The sequence below is a fragment of the Equus quagga genome, chromosome 9 (genome assembly GCF_021613505.1).
Source record: "Equus quagga isolate Etosha38 chromosome 9, UCLA_HA_Equagga_1.0, whole genome shotgun sequence".
Classification (NCBI taxonomy): Eukaryota; Metazoa; Chordata; class Mammalia; order Perissodactyla; family Equidae; genus Equus; species Equus quagga.
Window position 1 is genome coordinate 66,790,115 of NC_060275.1, and position 23,703 is coordinate 66,813,817.

A 23,703-nucleotide genomic window follows, 5' to 3' on the forward strand; every position below is an offset into this window, starting at 1 on the left:
CACAGAGACCTCCAGACCCTCAGAGACACCTGGAGACCTTCCGAAACCCCCAGAGATATCCGGAAAAACTTGGAGATCCCCGAGACCCCAGAGACCCTCACAGACACCAAGAGAACTTCAGAGACTCTCGGAGCCCCCCAAAGGCGAAGACAGATATGCAGGGCATTCTCTGGGACAACCCAGCCCCAGGGCCACCAATCTGTGACCCCTGGATCCAGCCACATTGGCCCAACACCATCTGATGCCTGGTACCCACCCTGTGCCGGGCCCTGAGCCCAGGAGCCCCTAGACCAGGGAGCTGGAGCAGGGTCAAGCGTCCGACGTCCCTGTCCCGGGAGCTCCCCAGCCACCTCTGACATCCCTGGCCCAGCCCCCTCCCGGCTTCCTGCCATCTCCATTCTCTTGAGACGGCCTTTGAGACCCAGCACTCTCCCTCCCTGCTGCTCTGGGAGTCCCGTCTCCCCAGGGGAGGGCGAGGGCAGGATGCCAGGCCGCCCAACCCAGCACAGAGGCCGTTTGCCGGGTCTGGGTATCTTGAGGCGTCTGTGGGGCTCTTGGAGCCGGTGCGTCAGGACTGGAGGCGGGTGTGACGGCAAAGGGCTAGGCCGGGGTAGGGAAGCTGACTTAGGGGCAAACCCAGAAAGTGGGCAGACATCGCGACCGCAGACCTCTGTGCATTAATTCAGCAAATCATGACTGAGGTCTGCTCAGCCACTCCACCGCTGTGGGACCCAGGGCCAGCAGCTTAACCTCTCTGTGTCGGAGCTTCCTTCTTTGTAGAAGGAGGACAGTAAAAACCACCGTGTAGGGTGGCTGTTAAGGGCTGGGAGACAGACGTGAACGTGAGGACGTGCCTGGCGGCTGGGGACACACGTGACCAATACATCGGCTGAGCGTCCCATGGGGGAGGGGGGAAATGGGCAAATGATGGTCCTTCGATGCACAAAAATCGAATTCAGAAGGTAAAGCTTGATTTTTAATGATGTGGAAAGACCTTATTTGAGGTCACGTGGCCACGTTGGTTATAGTAAAATTGGTGAAGCCACTGAATGCCTTTGGGAGGGGCGGGCGCACAAAACGTGTCTCTGAGACGTCTGCGGTCAGCAAGCTCCAGCGCCTTCCACCGGCCGGCCCGGCACACTTTGCTGAGAGCAGCTCTGGCCGCCCGAGGCCACGCCGCGGGCCCCGGCTCTCCGGCCTGCAGCCCTCGACCGCAGGCGGAAGGAGAGGCGATCGCGGCGCGTCAGCCCGCAGGGCCCTCGGGTCCCAGTGCAGGGCCTGCTCGCTGGCGCCCCCTGCAGGCTCCTTCTCTCTCCTCACCGACCGGGGCTCCTGGGGTGACCTCCCAAACAGCCATGCTCTTGAATTCGGTCGTAGGGTCTACTTCTTGGGAACCCCAAAGTAAGATAAGTGGAGTGATACAAAGGGATACTATACAGCAGTTAGATTTTTTTTTTTTTTAAAGATTTTACTTTTTCCTTTTTCTCCCCAAAGCCCCCCGGTACATAGTTGTATATTCTTCGTTGTGTGTCCATCTAGTTGTGGTATGTGGGACGCTGCCTCAGCGTGGTTTGATGAGCAGTGTCATGTCCGCGCCCAGGATTCGAACCAACGAAACACTGGGCCGCCTGCAGCGGAGCGCGCGAACTTAACCTCTCGGCCACGGGGCCAGCCCCCAGCAGTTAGATTTTTAAAGCATTTTAAGTAATTACAAATAGCAGCGGCCAGGCACTGGCTATTGAATTGGTATTAAGCAATGTCATGTCTACCATAGCTTCTTGCGATAGGAACTGGGATCACCTCCCACTTCACAGAAGGGCAACTGAGGCACGGTGTGTTTGAGGAGCTCGCCCAAGGCTCCACGGCAGCCGCGCGTCAGCCCCGAATCCGCGTGCGTGACCATTGGGCCACACTGTGCTCGGAGGCCAGGCCCGCGCGCGCCGCCGCCGGGGCCCGGGTCGCGCCGATTTGACCTGACTTCGCGGCGATGATTGCCTGGGGGTGGGGCTAAGGAGGGTACTTAGCTTTATTTTACTTTATTTTTGGTAAGATTTCGTTCGTTCCACAAATATTTGCTGAGTGCCTACTGGATGCCTGGGATTTGGAGAGTCCGACGGGGTGGTTCGCAGTTTTGAAAAGGTTTAGTGAAAGAAGGCCCCTCGAGAAGAAAAAAAAATACCACAAAAACTGGAGAAAAAAGATATTCAGGTAAGAGTTCAAAATGGGAACAAGGTTTTTGCGGGCGTGGGAGAACTGGGTGATTTTTTTCCGTATTTTCCTTCTTCTTTGCCACGAAATAATTCAATACATAAGTGCGGAAATATACATTTGGAAGCCGACTTGGGGGCATGGGCGAGGTCAAGAGAGGGGGACCACATTCCGAGCCTGAAACTCGGGGTCTCCAGAGCGGCTCCTAAAGGGGCGCCGGGGCGGGGCCTGCGGGCCCTCAGGAGTCGGACCTGCGCGTCTCTGCTCCCCTCGTGTGGCCGTGCTCGGGACTGCAGGCCCTGGTGGCCTTGGCTACACCAGGTTGGGGGTGGGGTGGGGAGTGGGGTCCTGATAGTCTGTGTGCCCTCAGGCTGAGACCCCAAGGACATTGGAGGTCTCAGACCCCAGCACAGAGGGGACATTGGGAATTTTTAGTTCATTTGTTCAGCAACAAGCATTTATTGCTTGCCTACTGTATGCCAAGCCTTGTTCTAAGCTCTAGGGACGCAGCACTGAGCAAAACGTTCACATTCTCTGCCCTGGCGGAACTCATGGACCACTGGGGACTGCGGCAATCAACGCATGAAAACAGGCTTTTCAGGAGAATCCAACAGGGCAATGTGACCCAGAAGTTTGGGGGCCTTTCTGAGGAGACATCGCTGGAGCTGAGGCCTGAGGACAAGGAGAAGCCCGCCATGGGGAAGGGCTGGGGGAAGGGTGTCCCAGGCAGGAACAACAGCCTGTGTAAAGGCCCTGAGGTGGGAATGCTCTGGGTGCATGCAAAAGGATCATGGCCAAGAAGGGCTCAGTTTCCAGTGCTTAGCAAGCATCCACTCCCCAGTGTTGTTATTAAGCTGAAGGCAGGAAAAGACCCTTCCCCCTGTACCAGCCAGAGTAGGACCTTAGGGTGCCATGGAAACTCTGTCCTCCACCACAAGAAGAGAGGCTGGCGCTCTGGAGGACGTGAGGGAGGGACATTGCCAGTGCACCCCAAAGTGGGACCTGGTGCCTCCACTCTCTGCTGTGTGTCGTTGGGTGAGTTGCTTCCCTGCCCTGAGCCTCAGTTTTACCTGCAGAACTTTCTCTGTAGTTATTGGCTCCCCCTCTCCCATTCCTCCCTTCCCTGTCCTCCCCAGGCCTGAGGTTTCCTCAGAATGCTTTCAGTTTCCCAGAGTGAGTATCCCAGGCCCAGACTGGGTGCTGGGGCACTCCAGTGGGTGGGGTGCTGCCTCCAGGGCGCCCATGGGACTCTCTCGGTGCCTCTCGAGCCTCAGTTTCCCCATCCTGTAACATGGGGAGAAGTTCTGGCTCCTTCGTGAGGCTGCTGGGAGGATCCCACGGGGTGGTCGGGTCTGGAGCTGGGCGGCCAGCTCCTCAGCACGCGTCTCACTGCAGCTCGGGCGCAGGGCGCAGGGGCGGGGACGTGACCGGCGGGCAGTGGAGCCGCGGAAGGCGCTGGAAGCGCGGCAGGGTACTGGCCGGGGTTGGGTTGCGCTGGGCGGCCGGTGGATGCGGGGCTGGTGTGGGAAGCTGGCCGTTCTGCCGCCGCTCCTCCGCCCAGTCCTCCTGGGTCCCTGCTCTCGCTGGGAGTTCCTCACGGCTCTGCCGAGGTTCAGGCGGTTCCCGTTCAGGGCTACACGGCGGACTCGGCACAGCCGGGCTTCCAAGCCAGGCCCAGATCCTCCATCCGGGGACTTCCGCCTCCAGGTGATCGGTTTGGGGGTATAATCCCCATTTCAGAAACCCGAGACTCCAATGGGTTGCTGGCTCTGCAAGGAGGCCAGCCTGTTTGAACGACCCTCTGCCCCCGCCCCTTCGCCCCCAGCACCCAGGGGCTGGGGCCCGGGCTCCTCCCACCTGGCCTGGGCTGGAACCCCACCCGCGCCCCAGCTGCCCGGGTGCTCGCCAGCTGCTGTGGCTTCTCCCCTCCCGGTGTTGTTTGGGTTTTAATTTTTGTGTTGCAGTTAGAAAATTACCCATAATTACAGCTTCGGAGAGGAGCCGCCTCTGGGTGCGGGGTCTGCCCCCAGCTCTGGCCGCCTCGCACAAGGCTGCCGAGGGGCTGGCTGTCGAGGGGCTGCAGGGGCCGCCCGGCCCTGGCCCCTCCCAAAGCGCCCCACTTAAATGAGGAGGGAGGGACTGCCTCCACCTCCTGTGGAGACGGAAAGCCATCTTTAGGAAAACCCAGACCAGCCTCCCCCACAACTCCTGCACCATTTTCGTGGGCACCCACCACGGTGTCCCGGGAAAGGGCCGATCCGCCGGGAGGCAGAGGCTGCCCACAGATGACTTGGTGCATTATTTTCTCTTAACAATGACAGGTCCCACGTGCTGAGCCGATAATCTGGGGGAGATGGCTAGGGAAGGCGAGGAGAAGGCGGAGGGAGAGGAGAAGGAGAAAGAGTAGGGGGAGCAGGAGAAGGAGCTATTGGGACCAAAGGCGAAGGAGGAGCCAGAATAGACCGGGCCTGGAGCCAGAGAAAGAGCTCCGGGCGGCAGGAAGAGGCAGCGCAAAGGCCGGGAGGTGAGCCTGAGAGGGTGGGTCTGAAGAATGCAAGGGCAGGAAGGGAGTGAGTGAGGGGAGGCACAGCCCCTCCTCCAGGAAGCTCTTCTGCCCTACAAGCAGAGCCTGCTTCGGGCTCCGCCAGGCGTCTCCCCCGACCCCACGGGCTTGGGGTTTGCGGGGCATGGGCAGTCTCAAAGAGGACGAGCTCCAGCTCAGAGCTGTAGTCCCCGCGCAGCCACATGGGGGCGACCGGAAGCCGGCGAAGGCGTCGCAGATCCGGAATCCAGCCTTAGCCCTCCTCGCTTGCCCCCGCCCCCCAACACACACACCCAGGCCCCTCAATCAATTACCAGGACTGCCCTGGCCCACGACCCTTGTCTACACGGGCCTCTCCCTGGGGCAACCGCCCTGCCTCCTCCACGCCAACCAGATCTACCTGGCCGCCCCATGTAGCTTCTTCTTAGAGTCCCGACGCGGATCTCGTCCCTTGTGGCTCCACACCGTCCCATGGCTCCCTATTGCTCTTAGAACAAATCCCAACCCGTACCTGCCAGGAGTGGTCTGGCTCCTCTACCCTCCTAGCCATCATCTCCCTGCTCCAGCCACACTGCCCTCCTCACTCTGCCTCAAATACCTTAACTGTGTGCCCACCTTAGGGCCTTTACACTTGGGTGACTGCAGTCTGAACATTCTGCTTGCAGATCTTTCGGATCCACCCTTCCCCTTATTAAGCAATTTTCCTTTCCCCCCATGCCCCACCCTCATATGGCTGGGGGCGTTCTCTCTGTGGGTTCTCCTCCTGCAGGGCGGGCGCCCGGGTTAGAAGTGCGCGCTGCTCGGTTTCCCCGGACGCCGCGTGGGGCCCAGAGCTCGCTCTTCTCGGACTTCCCGCCGACGCCGAGGCTGTGTTTGGAGATCCGTCCCGGTTGCCATGAGAACCGCGCTCGTCGCTCCCACCCGCTTCGCCTCCCCCTTCGCAGCTCGCGGGGCAGCGGGCGCCTCTGCGTCCCGCCCTCCCTCTCTCCGCCTCCGCCCTCCTCCCGGAGCCCGGCAGACCCTGCTGTCGCTCCGTCCTCTCCACCGGCGACTCCTCCCTCTGCCCAGCACGTGGCACTCTCTGAAATTATCCTACTGATTCGCCAGCTTTTGACGGTCCGCCTTCCCCATCAGACCCCCTGCTCCACAAGCGGTAACAACGTCCCCGGAGCCCCGCACACGGCGGGCGCTCAGTGTTTGTGGAGAGAATGAAGACTCACATCGACTCAAGGAAGCGCGGCTCAGAGAGGGCAAGGGACCCGCCCAGGGCACACAGTATCCCGGGGAGCATTGGGAGATAAATGGGGGGCGCCTGGAGTGGCGGGAGAAATAGCTGCAGGGCCCGGGAGTCACAGCTGTCACCAATACGCTGTGTGACTTGGGTTGAGTCACACCCTTTCTGCCTCGTTGGCAGTAGGCGCTGGAGAGCAGCGGTGGGAGCAGGTATTACGATGAGGGTGTCCTTGACGCCCCCACCCCCCGACGGCCCGCGGGGCACGGGGCAGACGTCAGCTCGAGGCCCGAGGCAAGCGTGCCGGCCGCGCCCCCACCCGAGCGCCGCGGGGGCCGAGGAGGCCCGCGGGAGAGGAAGCTGGGGGAGGGGACGGCCGCCTGGACAGGAAGTGGGAAGGGCTGGCTTCCCCCCCGTCCCCGGCCGGGGCCCCTCGGGATGGAGGCGGGGCTGAGGCCAGCCCGGCCCTTCCCTTCCTCTTCGCCTGTCTGGAACCCCAGCCGCTCCCGACTTCCAGCCGGCCGGAAGGCCTGGGGAAAGGGGGACTTGTACTGGGGTGCGGCCTCTAGGAGAGAGGCGTGATGGGGGGGGTCTGCCGGCTGCGAGAGGGGGCGCTCGCATCAAGACACAACGACACAGGAAACCTGAGCCCACAACCACACAACACAGGAGCCCGCAATCCACCCACGCGCGAAGGCACACGCACATTCACACACTTGTGCACACAGCCTGACGCTGCGCCACTCGGTGCTGCAGAACCGCCACGGACACACAACCACTTCCGCAGAGCCACGGACAGTTGCCGGACCGTTCACTCGGTGCCTGCCAACCCCCCACGCACAACAACGCACACGTGCACTCACATAGGAACCGCGTGTTTACACACACAGAAACACACTCGCGGTCGTGCAGAGGAGGTGGGGGCACACCCCTGGGGGCAGAAGGGCCCTAGGATGGGGAATGGGGTACTCACTGCCTGTACCCGATACCTGCAGAGGGGCAATTAAAGGTTTCAATGCACCCCAATTACAGTTGGCAACACTGAGTCTGAGAAGCCGAGCGAGCGGGAATGACTCAGTCAGTCAACAAACAGTCGCCGCCAGTTCCAACTATTGACACAGGGTGTGACTATGGGGCAGTGCAGGGCGGCTCCCAGGGTGTGGCCTGAGTACCCCAAGGAGCTTCTTGTGTATTGTGTGTCTGTGTGGTGTGTTTGGCTGTGGGTGTCCAGAGGATGTGTGAGTGTGACGCTGTCATCTGTGGCTCCGTGACTCCCCGGGTCCGTGTGTGGAGCCCCGGGGAGGCTGTGACAGTGTGCCCAGAGTGACCGCGAGTAGCTGCGTAGGCTCTTTCCACGGCTGTCAGAAGCTGTAGCATAGCTGCGCCTATGCGTGTCTCTGTGCGGCTCTGTGCCGCTGCCAGTGGTGGTCTGTGGGTTTTGCTGTGACAGCCACTATTTGAGCTGTGTATCCTGTGTATGACAACGTGTCCCCGCTCCAGCTGTGTGTGTGGCGGTTCCACCCGTGCTGTGTGTGGGTAGCTCTGCGGAGTGATACACCCAGTGTGACTGCCTGTAGCTTTATGGAATTGTCACAGTGGTTCCAGTAGCTGGGCGGACTTATGTGTGCAGAGTCCTGTGCCTGAGGTGTAGCTGCAACGAAGTGTGTGGCTGTGTTCCTGGGTGCACCATTTAGGTGGCTGGTCCTATCTGGGGCGTGTGTGTGTGGCCGTGATCAGCTGTGTCCCGCTGTGTGACCCTGGTGGCCATCCCCACTCGTGCCCTGCGTGTATGTACCCGTCCCCGCACCGCCTCCCCCGCGGGAGCACTGCGCGTGCGCGCCCGGCCCACGATCCCGGCGGCGGGACCCACCCGCGCGCCCGCCATCGCCCCTTTAAGAGCGGCGCCCGCGGGCGGCGGGGAGGCGGCGGGCGGGGGCGCGCGCGGCGGGAGGAGGGGGCGCGCGCTTCCCGGAACAGCCCGCGCAGAGGAAAGAGAGGAAGAAAATAAAACCCGCGGCCGGAGCCGAAGCTGGAGCTGCCGCCGCCGCCGCCTCGGCCGTCTGGAGCTCCCCCGCGCGGACGATGCCCGCGGCGCCCGAGCGGGGCTCGGGGCGGTGAGGCCCGGGGCGCGGGGTAGCTATGGCGACCGCGAGCGCGGCCCGCGGCGCCGCCTGACAGGTGTGGGCCCCGGCGGCGGCGGCGGCGCGGAGCAGCATGTACGCCAAGGGGGGCAAGGGCTCGGCTGTGCCCTCCGACAGCCAGGCCCGCGAGAAGTGAGTCGGGGGGCCCGGGTCGGGGGCGGGGCTCGGCGGCCGCGCGGCTTCCGTGGGTCCCAACGCCGGCGGGCACCGCGCCGGGCACGTGGGTGCGGGGTGCAGGACGCGCGGTGCCCGAGCGCGCTCGAGGGGTCGCGAGATTTGCGGGGGCGCGCGAGACCCGAGGGGCGCGAGGTATGTGGGAGCGCGCTCGAACCGAGGGGCGTGAGGGGCTTAAGGGGGCGCGACATTTGAGGGGGCGCACGAGAGTCACAGGGTGTGAGGGGCGCAAGGAGTCGTGAGGCTCGAGGGGGCGCGCGAGACCCGAGAGGTTGTGTTCAAGGGGCGCGAGATTTGAGGGGCGCGCGAGACTCGGGCGGCGTGAGAGACCTGAGCGGCTCGAGGGTCGCGAGATTTGCGGGGGCGCGCGAGACTCGAGGGCGCGAGATTTCAGGGGGCGCGCGAGATCCGAGGGGACTCGAGGGTCGCGAGACCTCCCCGACGGTCGTGGTCCCCGCGGTTCTCCGCGTTCTCCAGGGAAGTTTCCCAGGCCGGCGAGCCTGGAGCCTCGGGGGACCCCTGCGCCTGGGGAAGAGCTAGAGAGGGGAGAGGAGGGCCTGAGGGACGCCGGCCCCACCCTCGCGAGGCCACCTGTCCCGCCGGCCGGGGCAGCGGGGAGCGGGGCGGGGCCCCCACTTGCTCTGGGCCTGGCGCTGGCGGGGGGCGGCTGATGCTCTCCGGCCGCCGGGGGCACAGGTACCTAGTTCCCAGAGCCGGCGGCGCTCCAAGCCGAGTCGGCAGCCTGAAACCCGGCCGCCCCGCTTGCCTTGCGGCACTGCCTCTTCCCTGCTCCTTGGCTTTGGGGGAGGGGGCCCCGTCTCCTAGGCTCGCTTACCTTTCCTGAGGAGAGCAGACATAACAGCGCCATCTCTTAGCTTTGAGGAGCATTTGAAAGGTGCTTGGAGCTGTGAGCGTCCCACAGCAAGGGCAGCGAAGGGCTTGCAGTATTGTTGGTGCCGAGGGAGAAAGGCCTGCCACAGGCAAGGCTTCCGATGGCTGATAGCAGTGGTTGATTCGCAGGATCCTAGAAGTCGAGCCACGTCGGGTGGCCTGGGGTGGGAAACCGGCTGCTGGAGCAGAGAGGAGCCTGGGTCATCGGGGAGAGGTCCCATGATGACCTCCCTTGAGGGCCAGGACGGGGGTGAGGACGTGAACTTCTGGGCAGTGAAAGGAGCCCTGGACGTGGGCTGAGTGCCCCCCTCTGCTGTCCCGCCTCTTCTGTCTGGGCTGACAGCAGGAGCCCTGGCTCTGCTCCACAAGGTCGTGTGTCCATTCTCTACCCAGCCTCGCGGTCATCTTAGAGAAGAGATCCTTGTGGCCGGAAGGTACTAGGCAGATGACTGTTCCTCCAGCCCATTTTTGTCCACCCGCAAGGTTATGAGGTTGGGCCCCATTCCCCAGCACCATTAAGCAGGAAGACTTTTAAAAACCGGCACTAACTCCTGTCCAGGTTGGAAGCAGGGAGTATCTGGCATGGCCACCCCATCCCTGGGGATCCTTGCATGTGCCTGGCCATCCTTGTGCCCTGGCTGCTGGGTCTGCGGGCTACCACTCTCTCAGTGGGAATTGTTCACTTGTTCAGCAGACGTGGTAGGCTGTGTCCTGGGGTGCGGATGTCCTGTTAGGCAGGCTGCAGCCCTGAAGAAGCCCACATCCCAGCAGGGAGGGAGGTGTCGAGTCATCCAGCAAGCCAACGGGACGCTCTTGGGATGTCATGTGAAGAAAGCAAAGTGGGAGAGTGGGAGATTGGGTGACGGTGAAGTGTGAGGGGATGTCAGGTGTACAGAGACCTGGAGGAAGAGCAGGCAGCTGAGGGCACAGCAAGTGCAAAGGCCCTGGGGTGAGGCCAGGCCAAGGAGCTGGGGCTGGAGACCTGGAGCCCCAGATCGGAGAAGGGAAAGGGCACTCCAGCTCCTGTGTGGCGCGGGGCTTATGGGGGTTGGGAGTAGAGGGCTAGGAGGGCCTGGGGGAGGTGGGCACAGTTACTGGGGGAGAGAGCGGATGATGGCAGTTCAGGTGGTGGTCATGGAGATAAGAGAAGGGAGGGAATAATAGGTGTGAGCCATGGACAGGGGCCGGGGGGTGTCTGGAATTGAGTTTGGAGAAATTCTGATTCTTTGAACTTGGCCTCAGCTCTTGGTCAGGGCTGGAAGAGAGGGTTATCGGAATCCCTGGCCCCTTCCCCCATCGGCCCCTTTCCCTAGCCTGCTCGGCAGAGCTTCTCAGAGGGTGCTGGGTCTGCAGACCCCTCACGTGGAGGCCGAGTTTCCATCACGCCCTCTGTTCTCCGGTCCCGTTTTTGGCCGAAGCCTTCCTGCGCGCATCTGTTCCTCGTAGAGGGTCTGTATAACTGTTGGTTTGGAGATGGGGTTCTGCTGCTGCCGAAAGTTTGGAAAACACCAGATGCTCACATCCCCCATTTCCCTGATCGGGAGGCTTGGCCCTGGAGCAGAAGCCCCGTGCTGAGGTCTCAGGTTCTGGGGCATGGGAGAGCTCTCAGAACCATGGGGGCCGAGACGCTGGAGGGACGGCTGGGTGCTCTGAGCCTCAGTTTCCTCATCTGAAACGTGGACAAGCAGGATTCTCCTGAGGACTGGGTGAGAGGCTGCCCATGGTGCCCCTGCACAGACAGCCACCCACCGAGCCACTTCCTGTCTCTGGCCTCGGTTTCCTTCTCTGTGAGATGGGGAGAGGGGGTTACCCTGCTCAGGTCCCCGACTCTCCGGGATTGCATCTTCCTCCCCCGCTTCTGCCTCCTCCTGCCCTTCGTCTCCTTCCTTTGGGCCCCTGTCCTGAGTCCTGTGTGGCTCTCCATCTTAACATTAGGTCTGGGCCAGCCTACCCCAGAAACACATCCAGCGCTTGCTGGGTCCCTGCCCTTGGGGGCTGGCAGCGAGCACTGGTGACTGCAGAGCCCACAGGGGAGGTCAGCGATGAGGCGGCAGGGCAGGCGAGAGGGAGGCTGAGGTCCGGTGGGCTGCCCGCGGGAAGACACAGTCTCTCCTTCTGTAAACGATAAACACTCCCAACCTCAGAGGAGCCCAGGAGCGCTTGTGTGTGGTCCTTGGTTTCCGGTTTTTTTTAATAAGGGGACGAAGGTGACTGGGGCAGTTGAAGGCCCCTTTGTCCCTTTGTATCCCTCCCTCTTTGGCCCCAGAGGCTTCCGTCCTGGACTTGGGGCGAGGTCTGGCCGTTTGCTGTGTGTGTGCACCCTGGAACACCATGAGGGCTGCGTGGTGGGTTGAGAGCTGTGCCATGAGTGACGGCTGCGCCTGGGGCACAGCGCCTCATGCTCCCCCAGGACTGGTGTGAGAGAGCACGCTGCCCCCGGTAGGGTGGAGTGTTCACTAGCCCAGTAGGCGAGGCAGTGGACGTGTCCGGCCGTCCCTGGCTGGGCTTGCAGGTGTGGCCATGGCCTCCTTGTTCAGGGCACGCGGGTAAGCGGTTCCTGAGAAGGCATCCCCACACTGAGTCCTGGAGGCTGAGCGGAGCTGCTGGGCACAGGGGAGCCCCAGGGAAGGGCTTGAGGAGGGGCCGCTCTGGGAGGAGCCCGGAGGAGGAGGACCTACCCAGAGGCCAGGGTGGAGCTTGAGAGTGGGGTCATCACTCAGGCCGCCAGGTGGGAGAGGGGCTGTGGGAGGAAAGCATGGAGGCTGCCGGAGGCCATCGAGGAGGGTGGCAGAGGGGAGGGGGAAATGTGGGAGTTGGCGAGTCCCTTTGGGGCATCACTGGGATCTGGTGATGGATTAGACCGAGGCGAGGGCTGCTGCGAGGCCCTGAGTAGAGGTGAGTAGGGGTAGAGGTGAGTGGGGGTGGCTCCAGCCCCAGCAGCATTGCTCCAGGGGCTTTAAGGGGGAGGAGGGTGCGGGCAGGGAGCACTTGTTACCGTAACTCTTGGTAGTCATGGTACTTCTCGATAATGAAGGTGGAGTGCCACATTGGAGTCCAGGAGGCTCTGACATCTCATTGTGTCACCTGTTCCTGCGCACTCCGTGTGTGCTTCTCGCCGCGAGCAGCCCGGATCCTCCAGGTCACACATTCCTTCTGGAGGGAAGGCCTCCCTGGGGCTGCCGCACGCTCCCTTCCACCCCTGCCCTCTTGTGGGAGCCCCTCCGATGGGCAGGCTCTTTGTTCGGTAGGTCACCCCCGGGCGGGGGCAGGGGTGACGCCAGGATTTGGAGGCGATGCGGATGCAGAGCCCAGTGGCATCCCAAGCGGATGCCTTCCATGAGGGAGGGCCCTGCAGGTCCCCAAACCACCACGCCAAACGTCCAGGCTTCACAAGGCTTCACTGAAAATTAAAAAAAAAACAGCTCACAGTTCTTTCCTGAGACTTGATCCTGGCAAAAATTAAAGTACAACATTAAGAGAAATCAGCAACCTGAAAACCTTTTCTAGCTTCTCTTTGCTCTTGGGATGAAATCCCAAATCCTTCACATGGAAATGATGAGCGCTGACTAGACCACCTCGGTTAATTCTCTGACGTCCCCAGGGGTGGGGGCTGGGCATTGGTTTGTTCATCCCGGGCGGCGGGGGTGCGGGGAGGCCAGGATGCCCGGCTCTGTTGCAAGGAGAGTTCCTGGCCTCCCACAGCTACATTCCAGTGGGGGCTGCAGGCAGAGAGCAGAGATGCACGTCAGATAGAGATAAGTAAGATGATAGGGCAGAACGAGGGTTGGATGTGGCAGCGAAGCCTCTGAAGGTGACATAGAGCCATGAGGGTCTCTGGGCAGATATGCCCCAGGCTGGGGAACAGCCTGTGCAAAGGTCCTGGGGTGGAGGGTGGCCAGTGTGGGGGGGACCCTGGAGGGTGTGAGCAAGGAGTGCTGTGGGGAGTGGGGATGTAGACTCTAGGGGCTAGGAAGAGAGCAGCCCCTGGAGGGGCCCTGTCCGGACCCAGGCAAGAGGTGGTGAGCTTGGAGCAGGTGTGCCATGGGGGCAGGGGAGAGGGCTCTCCGTCCACAGGGAGCTTGCTCCTGAAGTTTCCCTACTTTCAGTAAGTGCTGTGATCTCGGGACAGCTGGTGGATCCACACGCCTGCACACACCTGTGAGAGTCAAGGTCGGGTCATTTGGGGGGCGAAGGACGGGTGGGGAGGAGGAAGCTGGGGGGGGCGCACGTCAAGGCAGGGCCTTTCCCTGTCACATGGATGGTGGACCCAGAGTTCTGGGAGGCCACGCTGAGGACCCTGTGGGCAGCTGCATGAGGATGTCATCAGAGCTGGAGAGGAGAGGGCCCAGAGCAGAGCTGGGCCGGGCTAGACGGCGGAGCGGGAGAAGCGTGGGCAGGGCTGGCTCCCGGACCTGCGTCCTGGGTCACACGCCACCACCTAACAGTCAAGGGCAAGGGAGATGGAGACGGACCTGCTGGGCTGGCAGCGTCGAGCATTGGGAGACATGGTGGGATCCAAGGGCCTGTTCTTCAGGAGGCTCCCTGAGCCCTGAGGAGCACCTTCTGCCCCTGGCAGGGTCCAGAATGCCCTCCCTGCCGGGTGTCCTCCCCTCCTGGGGCAGCCCACCTGGATCCTCCCACTCCAACTTGCTCCCTGTCTCCAGGCCTCTCAGCGGCCCCAGCCTTTCCTGCTCCATGCGCCCCAAGGGGGCGGGGGCCCGCCAGCCCCCTCTCAGCCTCTCCCCTCGCCCAGAGGCTGAGGTGGTGTGCAGGCCTGGGTTGGCTGGGTCTGCTCTGGCCCCTTGGCTGTTCACATTCATGCACCGATGGACGTGGGTTTGGTGGACGCAGGCCACTTGTGAAGGCTCAGGAAGCTTCTAGAAAGGAAAGTGGTCACAGGAGTGGGTTGGACAGGTGAGCCTAGGGGCCAGGGGTCTGGGGGGCCGACTGGGCTGGAGAAGTGCAGATGCTGGTGACTGGAGACTGCTGGGTGGTGCACTGTCAGGATCGGAGGTCCTGGGTGGAGGTGCTGCCGAGGGGGGGTGATGATGTGGCCAGTCTTGGGGGAAGCCACGCTCAGAACTGCGTGATCACCCCAGCTCCTCCCCCTCTGTGCCCTGTCCCTGTCCCTCGGGTGGCCGTCACAGCTCAAGTGGAGCGGTGTGAGCATAGACACGCATAGTCCTGAGATGGCTGCCTCCCCCAGCCCCACGGCCCCTTGTCCTTCCGTAGCACACGCTGCTTTCCATCCCGCGATGTAATGACCTTCTTTGTGTCTCTCCCCATGAGCAGTGGCTGTAGGGGGACAGGAGTCTATTCTGCTCACTGCACAAAGGGGCCCTGGGGGATGTGGAATGAATGAATGAAAGCATGGATGGATGGATGGATGAAGTAAGGAGAGGACCCAGGGCTAGGGCAGAAGCTGGGGCGTGGGGTGGGGAGTGCCCTGGTGAGGTCTAGCTGGGCGCTGGGGGGTGGTCTGATGGGGGCTGGGATGTGCGGGTGGGGCCGCCCCTCGGGGGAAGGGAGGGAGAGGGCAGCAGCGTGAGTCAAAGCAGGGTTATTTTAGGATGGGCCTGCAGCCAGGGCAGGGCAGCCAGCTGAGTGCTGAGGCGTCTGGAAGGGCCTCCAGGGCCTTTAGTGGAGGCACAGCCTCAGGCTTGTCCTCGGGGAGCCCCCAGTCCTGGATGCAGACCCCTCTCCAGCCCACCTGACCTTGGCTGGGCAGCAGGAAGACCCAGGGGTGCCCAGAGGGGCTGGTACTGTGGAGTGGATGGCTGGGGAATGGTTGAGCCAGGGTGGCAGGGAGTTGTCCATCTGCTGGCCTGTGTGGAAGACCAACGGGGGGAGGAGATCAAGGATGGAGAGGCCTGGAAAGTGGTATACACAGGCCAGCCTCCCTGTGTGGCTGCGGAGGGCACTGCTGGTTGGAGGGTGGCCCGTGCTCTTGGGATGGGCAGTGGCCGAAGTGGCGTGTCCAGGGGTACCAGGCACAGAGGGCCTTTGGGCGAGGTGGTGCTGTCGCTCCCAAGTGGCACTGCTGGCCCTGCCTCTGCTCACCCACCCCCCGCTTGCCCAGACTTCCCTTGGGCGGCTGACATGGAGAGGTCCTGGCCACTCCTGGTGGATGGGCACTGATCCCAAGGAAGAGGATGGGATCCAGGGACACCTGGAAAGGGCAGAGGGCCCTTTTCCTTCCTCAGCAGGCAAGGCTGGGAGTGAGTGAGGTACTGGGCCCTGGCCACACAGTCCAGGGTGCCCTTGGGGAGACCCCACCCAATGCACTGCCTGGAACGATGCCCAGGAGCCCTGTCCCTGGGTAGACCTCCCTGGGCCCAAGGCTGCTCTGGGGTCTGGGCATCGGCAGGATGGCCCAGAACTTGGTCCATGATGGGGTGTTGAACTAAGCAGAATTTAGCTTGGAATTAGGGGGTCCAGGACTGCTAGGAGTGCTGCCTAGAGGAGGGGCCTGCAGGCTGGGTGTTGATGGATGTGTAGGAGTTGATCAGGTGGAGCAACTGGTGAGGAGGCCACCTCCTGTGAGGGGTGGGAGAGATGAGGGGGTATTGGGGGACCGGCTGGGGGCAGCAAGTGAGGCTGGGGGTGGGTGTGATGAGGGGCTCACTGTGGGCCCCTGCCTGTCCTTTCTACCTGCCCACCCGAGGGGAGGGGCTTCAGGGCTGGCCCCAGGCCTCCTGAGAACCAGCCCCCACCTGGCCCGCCCACCCACCTGCAGGTTGGCGCTGTACGTGTATGAGTACCTGCTGCATGTCGGTGCCCAGAAGTCAGCCCAGACTTTTCTGTCCGAGGTAAGTCGGCCCAGCCCTTCTTCGCCACCCATAGCCAGGGGCCTCCCTACCCTGTTTCCCTTGGGGCTCCATTGGGGTGTTGGGTGGGAACTGAGGGCTGGGGCAGCTCAGGGCCCACAGGCTGGTATCCAGGCGTCTGTCCATCCATCTGCGGGTCTGCCACCCACTCCTCTGCCCCTCCTCTCACCTGGTCGCACCTGCTCCCAGCTCTGGTCCACTGGTCCCCTGCCCCGTGTCCCTGGGCACCGTGCTGGCCGGGGGCTGCCTTGGTGGGGAGGGTGTCAGGCAGGACTGGGCAGCCGGCCCTCACCTGCCTTTCCTCTCCCTGCAGATCCGATGGGAGAAGAACATCACACTGGGGGAGCCCCCAGGCTTCCTGCATTCCTGGTGGTGGTGCGTGTGGGGTTGGCGTGGGCGGGCCATGGAGGGGGCCGGGTGAGGGTGCCTGGGGAAACCATCGACCCCTTGCCGCCCACAGCGTGTTCTGGGACTTGTACTGTGCCGCGCCCGACCGCAGAGAGGCTTGCGAGCACTCGAGTGAGGCCAAGGCCTTCCAGGACTACGTGAGTCCAGGGTGCAGCGTGGGCAGGGTGTGGGCGAGCCTTGGGGTTCCACCTTGGGTCTCAGCCACTTTTGGGCGGTCCCTTTGCCCTCCACTTGGCCCATGGTCACTTACCAGGTTGGGGAGGCTCCTTCTACTGCATCCAGCTACTGAGGGTCCCCACAGCCCCCACACCTTTGCAAGGCCAGCCCTTCTCTCCTCCCCTCATGTGCTGCCCCAGTGAGCCAGAGTAGACAGGGCCGCAGCTCCGGCCCCACTGCCTGTCCCCTCCCAGCGCAGCCTTTCTGAGCCTGCCCAGGTGGAGTGCCAGGGGTGGCTAAAGGCCAGCCTCCCCAGCAGTAGGCCCAGCGCTGAACACTCTTCCTGACCTTCTCAGCCACTGGGGCCGCTGACTCAATTGCTTTGGCCTCAGTTTCCCTCTGCCTTGAGTGGGGGTGAGGCCTGTCTGAAGAGGAGCCTGGGGGGGGGGGGGGGATAACGTGAACGGGGTGCCACATCTTGTCCTGGAGGAGCAGATGGCAGCCCTGCCTTTACCCTCTTTGCCCTGGCCTGTGGGCCTTGGCCACCTGGCCCCTCAGGTCTTGGGCAGGCCGGGGAGGGCTTGGGGGCTCCAGGCTGTGGGCTCAAGGGGGAAGCTTCGGTTCAGCTGACGTCCAGGGGTGGAGCAGCTCAAGGGGAGTTACCCGCCCCTTGTGTACCCGCTCCTACAGCTGGCCCCTTCGCGCATCCCGAACGCTCCGCCCTTCAGTGCTCCCTCATCCCCACCTCTCTCTGCGATTGGCCAGGGTTGTACACCATGCACCACCTCCCAGTGGAGGCGCCCCTGCTCCCCGCTCCCCGCTCCCCGCACGAGAGAGGAGGCCTCTGCAGGGCCAGGCTGCAGCCCGCGAGAGGTGGGGGTTTGCCATGTCCCTGAAGATGCCCCACGCACGCTCCTTGCACGTGCATGGGAGCCGGGGACACTGCTGTTCACTCCCATCGGGTCCCACTGCTCGTGTGCCGTAGGCCTGTCCCGGTCCTGCCAGAACTGGTGCCCCAGGGGTGTCTGGAGGTGTGTCGCGTGACTTCACGTGGGCTCTCTGTACCCAGTTGAGCCCCAGCGCCCTCCCTGCGCCTCTCCGGTGTCCTTTGGGCTCTCTTTCCCCTCTCCCGCTGCCCCGCCGGTGTCTAGCGGCCCCTCTGAGCGCCTCCAGGGAGGGCGGAGCATGCGGTCTCCACTTAGGCGTGAGCGCGCTTCTCGGGGGCGCGCCGGTTACCATGGCAGCGGGGCGCGTCCGGGGAGCCGGCGCGGGCACAGCGGGCTCCGGGTGCCTCGGGGACAGGGTCCCTGTGGCCGCGGGTAGAAGCCGGGTGCACATCCTGTCCTGCCGCTCTAACTGGGGCGGGGGGCGCCCTGCCCGCCTCCCCCACGCTATCGGGGCCCTCCTCTGGGCTCCCGGGCTCGACCTCGGCGTCTCCAGGAAACGCGAGCGGCCCCAGCCGGTCGTCATGGCAACGCGGGCCGGACCTGGCACCTCCGGGTGGATGATTGACGTGGGGAGTCCAGCCCCGGCCATCAGCCTAGGAGGGTGGGCCTGCCCCGGATTAACCCTTCAGGGCCGAGAGTTCTGGGATCTGTTCCCGCCCCCACACTTCGTGGTCGGAAGCCCAGCGTACAGCCACCCCCCTTCCCCCTCCCCGACCAGGAAATGCTCTGGCGCCTGCTGTGGCTCGAAAGGGGCTGCCTTCCCGCCCTCCGAATCGGGTAGGCAGCGGGCGGTGGACAGACCCAGGACTCAAGAGCTGTCCCCCTCCAGCCGCTGAGGCAGACAGCCCCGAAAGTAGCTGCTGCAGGCCATCGGGCTGTGTGGGTGGGGAGGGGGCGAAGTGGAGGCACTGGACCGGCAGGTAGCAGGGGGCTGACAGCTTAGCCTCCCCCGCAGGGGTGCTGAGCCCTGGGAATGCTGTCAGTCAAGCCTGGGGAGGTTCCGCACCTCTCCAGCTCGGGGCCTGGGCCGGAGTCCTTTAGAGGCTGACCTTTGAGAAGGAGCAGGAAGGCAGCAGGCTGCAGTCCCGCGGGGGGAGGGGCGTGTCTCACAGGCCCTGCTCTGACCTAGCCAAGGGGCCCTTTTCCCCACTTCTGTAGGGCAGGAAGCGCAGTGTGGCTGTGGGCAAAGGGTTTAACCCCTCTGTGCTCAAGTGGCTGCAGTTCCACAAATTCCTGAGTGCTCCTGTGTGCCGGCTTGTGCCAGCCCCATGGACAGCAGTGACTCAGACCATCCCCTTCCTCTTGGGGCCTGGGGAGGGAGGGGGGGATAATGCAGACAGTCACCAGTCAAGGGACCCCCAGAGAAGTGCTTTCCCCCCATCAATGCCTGCAGTGTCCTCCCCCTTTCTTGTCCTTTGATGTGTCCCCTCTGCCCTGGGAGACTAGGCTAAACCCCCCCACCCCCCAGCCCTGTGGGCCCCAAAGGCAGACAAGCCTGGAACTTGGAACCGATCAGAGGAAGTGGCCTGTTAGCCTGTGCCCCTGCCAGCTCTGGGCCTGCCACCAGCATCTCCCCCTTTGGCAGACACCGGAACTCCCCTCTCTAGCACCTGGTCTCCCCTCGTCCATCTGAAGAGAGGTTGGGGGCCTGGAGACCCCACCCAGAGTCCTGCTCTTCCTTCCCCTCCCTCCTGATGTCTATGCAGCTCCAAGGAGGGGCCCCCTGGGAGAGAAGTTCATCTTGAAGCTGCGATTGATATTTTGTGTTTATTTGCGGTGTCATGGGTAGAGCTGGGACCCAGCTAAGCTGCCTTGCCAGCCAGGAGGACGGGTGGTTGGGATGGCCCGGAGTTGCGGACCACAGTCTCACGGGTCTGAGCTTGGATTCAGGTGGAAAGAACAAGCCTGTGCTAGAAGGGGGAGGTGTACACTGTAGTCCTTGGTGGTTGGCATTATCAGATCCCCAGAATCTTCAGGCTTGGGACTCACTGGGGCCTGGGATCCCCAACTCCCTGGCCTCCTCCAGGGTCTCGGGGCCAGGAGAGTGTCAGGGCCTGCCCCTGCTGAAGGCCACCCATGTATCCGAGACAGTGTTAGGGTTGTTAAACCAGGTGGGAACTGGGGCAGCTGCTCTTCTGTCACCTAGAGAGACCCACAGGTGGCTTGCCATGGAGCATAGAGGGTAGGATGGCCTGGACTCTCCATCTCGTGGGGCCAGCTACTTATGGAGGGAGGGTACACTCGGGCAGGAAGTGGCCAGACCTGGCCCTCGGCCAGTGACCTCCCTTGCCCTGCAGAGCGCTGCAGCCGCCCCCAGCCCTGTGATGGGGAGCATGGCCCCCAACGACGCATTGGCAGCCGGCCCTATGGCTCCTGGCTTCTTCCAGGTAGGGTCAGGGCTGGGGCCTTCTGTCCCTCGACCCTGGGTGACGGCAGTGGGGCCCCATGCTGGGAGAGGCCCTGAGGCCCGCAGGCTGGAGTTGGGTGGGAGGGCTGTCGGTGCGGTGGGTATGCGCTCGCGGGCCTTCGTGGGGCCGGGGCCCCGGTGCAGGAGAGGGCGGGGTCTTTGTGCGGTCGGCCAGCGCGGGCGCGGGCACATGCCAGGATGCCTGGGGCCGCCGAACGTGGCTCTCTGAGCCACGGGTCCTGTCCGTGATTCCGTAAGCCACCCCTCACCCCCCTTCCCCCCACTCCCTCCTGCAGTGCAGGGGCTGGCCCACCCTCCCGCCTCCATGGCGTCCCCATCCCCGGCCAGGCTTAGCAGGGCCACAGGAAACAGCGGAGCTTCGGGTGACCTCGCTTCTCCCAACCCACGTGGTTCTGTCCTCCTAGGGCCCCCCTGGCTCCCAGCCGCCCCCCCCACAACCCCAACGCCCCCATGATGGGGCCTCATATTCAGGTAAGGACCTGTGACGCCCCGCCCCCTCGCACACGCACGCCCCGCCCCCAGCCCCTCGAGCCCCCGCCCCACTGCGCTCGCAAGCACCTGGCGCCGGCTGGCTGCGGTTTGCCGGCCGGTCCTGGAGGAGGGGCCTATCCAGGCTCGCGGCCTGGGCACAGCAGGAACGGGGTAGCTTTGGGGGATGAGCGGGTGGGGGGAGGTGCTGATCCCCGGCCCACCTCTTCCAGCCCTTCATGTCACCGCGGTTCCCAGGGGGCCCCCGGCCCACCCTGCGGATGCCGAGTCAGGTGAGAGAGGGATGAGGGGAGGGGGGACAGGAGTCGGGCCGCAGTGCGGTCACCCATACTCAGTGCTGCCACGCCCCCCTCCTCAGCCTCCTGTAGGCCTCCCCGGCTCCCAGCCCCTCATTCCTGGCGCCATGGACCCCTCCCCGCGAGCTCAGGGTGAGTAGGGAAGTCCAGCTGCTGTATCCCCTCCACCCATCAGGACGCCAGCTCCAAGCACCCCGTCCCTGGTGCTTCATGGTGCAGACCACCACCCGCCCCCCAGCCAGCGCGTATCCACACTGGAGAGTGGTCCTGGTCTGAGTCCCCTTCTTTCTGCCCCCACCGCAGGGCATCCGAGCATGGGCTCAGTGCAGAGGGTAACGCCTCCAAGGGGCATGGCCAGCGTTGGGCCCCAGGTAAGGGCGGGGCCCAGGTGTGTGTGGGGCATCGGGGGCTTTCCCCTCTTGGGCTGCATTCACGGCCCTTTCACTTCACAGAGCTACGGAGGTAGTATGCGGCCCCCACCCAACTCACTCGCCGGCCCAGGCCTGCCCACCATGAACATGTAAGGCCCTCAGGGACCCTGGGAGTGTGTCCGTGGGACCCCCTAGCTTCACACGCCCGGTATGCTGGGGCAGACTGCGAAGCCGCCCAACAGCCGCGGATCTTGCTTACTCCACTGTTGGGTGGGGAGACTGGGGCCCAAAGGCCGGTGGTGATGGGTTGGGATCTGAAGGCTGGCGTGGAGTCCGTGCACGGTTCCCACTTCTCAGTCTAACCTGCTGCTCTGCGGGCCTGTCTGGGGGCACGGGGGGCGCAGGGGGCGCTGTGTGCCTCCCGGCCTCACTTCAGCGTCCACCCACCGACTCTTCTAGGGGCCCTGGAGTGCGCGGCCCGTGGACCAGCCCCAGTGGCAACTCGGTGAGTCTCAGGCTAGGGGGCTGGAGGCTGGGATGGGTCGGCGGTGTGTGGGGGGTAGAATGGGCGCACCGCTCACAGCTGTCCCTCTCCCCAGATCCCCTACTCCTCATCCTCCCCCGGCAGCTACTCGGTGAGTGTGGCCGAGGCTGGGCAACCAGATCCGGGGGCAGGGGTTGTGGGGCGGCAGATAGGGGCTTTTCTTACCTTCTGTCTCCCTCCGTGTGCAGGGACCCCCAGGAGGAGGTGGTCCCCCTGGAACGCCCATCATGCCCAGCCCTGGAGGTACTAGGGCCTGGGCAGGGCGTGGGGAGGGGTGTGCTTGGGAGGAGCCCTCCCGCCCCGCCCCCTCATGTGACGCCCTCTCCTCAGACTCCACCAACTCCAGCGAGAACATGTACACCATTATGAACCCCATCGGGCCGGGCGCCGGCAGGGCTAACGTGAGTGGGGTCAGGGTGGGAGCCGCGCGTGGGAGGCGGTGACCCCTGGGAGGGCTGCTGGCCTGAGTTCCACGCTGCTCCTCTGCCCGCAGTTCCCCCTGGGCCCTGGCCCCGAGGGCCCCATGGCCGCCATGAGTGCAATGGAGCCTCACCACGTGAACGGATCCCTGGGTGAGCGGGCGGCCGGGGACCCCCGCCCCGCTTTCCTTCGCGAGCCTCGTGCGCCCCCTGGCGGCCTCCCTGTGTTCGCCGTCGGGGCGTCGGGACCGCTCCCTGAGCCTCGGGGGCTCGGGACCCCGGGCTGTGCTGGGGGGAGGGTCCGTAACTCAACCGTGGGGACGCCCGACCGTCAGCACTGCCCCTCATCCGGGTCCTCCCCTCGGGACCCCCAGCGGGCTGGGCGGGGGAGAGGGGGCGGGCCTGGTGCAGGCGCCTCTGAGCCGCGTGTCCGTCGTCTGTCGTCCACAGGCTCGGGCGACATGGACGGGTTGCCGAAGGTGAGGGGCCGCGCTCCTGCTAGGGTGGGGGCCGGGGCGCCTCGAACGGGGAGGCCTCGTCCGGGTGGGCCGCGCGGTGGGCAGGGCCTGGCCCGGGCGCGGGGAGTTGGCGCTGACCGCGGCCCCCCCCAGAGCTCCCCCGGCGCCGTGGCCGGCCTGAGCAACGCCCCGGGCACCCCGCGGGACGACGGCGAGATGGCGGCCGCCGGGACTTTCCTGCACCCGTTCCCGAGCGAAAGCGTAAGCGACTGCGTCGACTCCCCCCCCGCGGCGGCGTCGGGCCGGAGGGGCCTGGCAGGCAGGCCCCGGCGGGGCGGCCGGGGGGCCAGAGCAAGACCGTGACCGCGGCGGGCCAGGTGGGGGGGCGGCCGCGGCATCCTTCCCCTTTTCTCCTATTTTCTCCCCTCTCCCGCCCTTGTCTCACCACCCCGCCCCCTACCCCATCCTGGGACCCGCGCCCCAGGGCGGCCTCCCCACCCATCGCCACCTGTCCCCTCCCCTCCCTACATCTGCCCTGTCCCGTCCCCCATTCTCCCTGGGGGGCGGGTCCCAGCTTAGGCCAGAGCTGAGCCTGCCCCCGCGCGCCATCCCCTCGTCTCTCCGCAGTACTCGCCCGGGATGACCATGAGCGTGTGATGGGGCAGCAGCCCCGTGCCCACTGCCGGCCTCGGCTTCTGCCCAGCGCCAAAGCCCAGGGGCTCGGGTGGTCTGCAGGGTGAGGGTCTGAGGTCACAGCCCGGTCAAGGCTTGGACGGCCGGGAGGCCCCGCACGCAGGATTCTCATTTTATTAAACTCACGAGGACCTCAGAGACACTTTTTCCTGTGTCGGCCCTCCCCACCGTTTCTGTTTTGGCCTGGGGGGGCTCCTTGGGGGACCTCCTTTCCCCTGGACAGCAGGGGGTGGGCCCCATCAATAAATGTAAGGCGGTTTTGGTTTTTGGTATCTAGTCTCAGGTTTCTTGACCTTGGCCTGCGGCCACTGTCTCCACCCGGGGGTCTCAGCTCTCACTTGAAGGGCAGGGATTAGGCAGAATTCTAGGGTTTGGGAAGGTCCCTAAAGGTTGGGACAAGTTTTGAAGGGTAGGTAGGAATCTAACCAGGTGAAACAGGCAGCTAGGGCTGAGGTGGGGGGGTGGTTAGATCGCAGGCAC

At 64.1% G+C, this 23,703-nt stretch overlaps 1 protein-coding gene across 1 annotated transcript; it reads left to right on the plus strand.

Annotated features, from left to right (window-relative positions):
* The first annotated feature begins 7,851 nt into the window (after nucleotides 1–7,851).
* SSBP4 (single stranded DNA binding protein 4) lies at nucleotides 7,852–23,495 on the plus strand. Its single transcript, XM_046672074.1, is given in 19 exon segments — nucleotides 7,852–8,254; nucleotides 15,924–15,996; nucleotides 16,328–16,389; nucleotides 16,475–16,559; nucleotides 19,823–19,912; nucleotides 20,358–20,378; nucleotides 20,380–20,424; nucleotides 20,655–20,714; nucleotides 20,801–20,870; nucleotides 21,042–21,109; nucleotides 21,191–21,258; nucleotides 21,569–21,614; nucleotides 21,709–21,744; nucleotides 21,842–21,896; nucleotides 21,984–22,054; nucleotides 22,147–22,225; nucleotides 22,523–22,551; nucleotides 22,684–22,791; nucleotides 23,158–23,495. Coding segments are annotated over 19 exon segments (1,155 nt in total). The 5' UTR covers nucleotides 7,852–8,195; the 3' UTR covers nucleotides 23,188–23,495.
* Nucleotides 23,496–23,703: the final 208 nt, after the last annotated feature.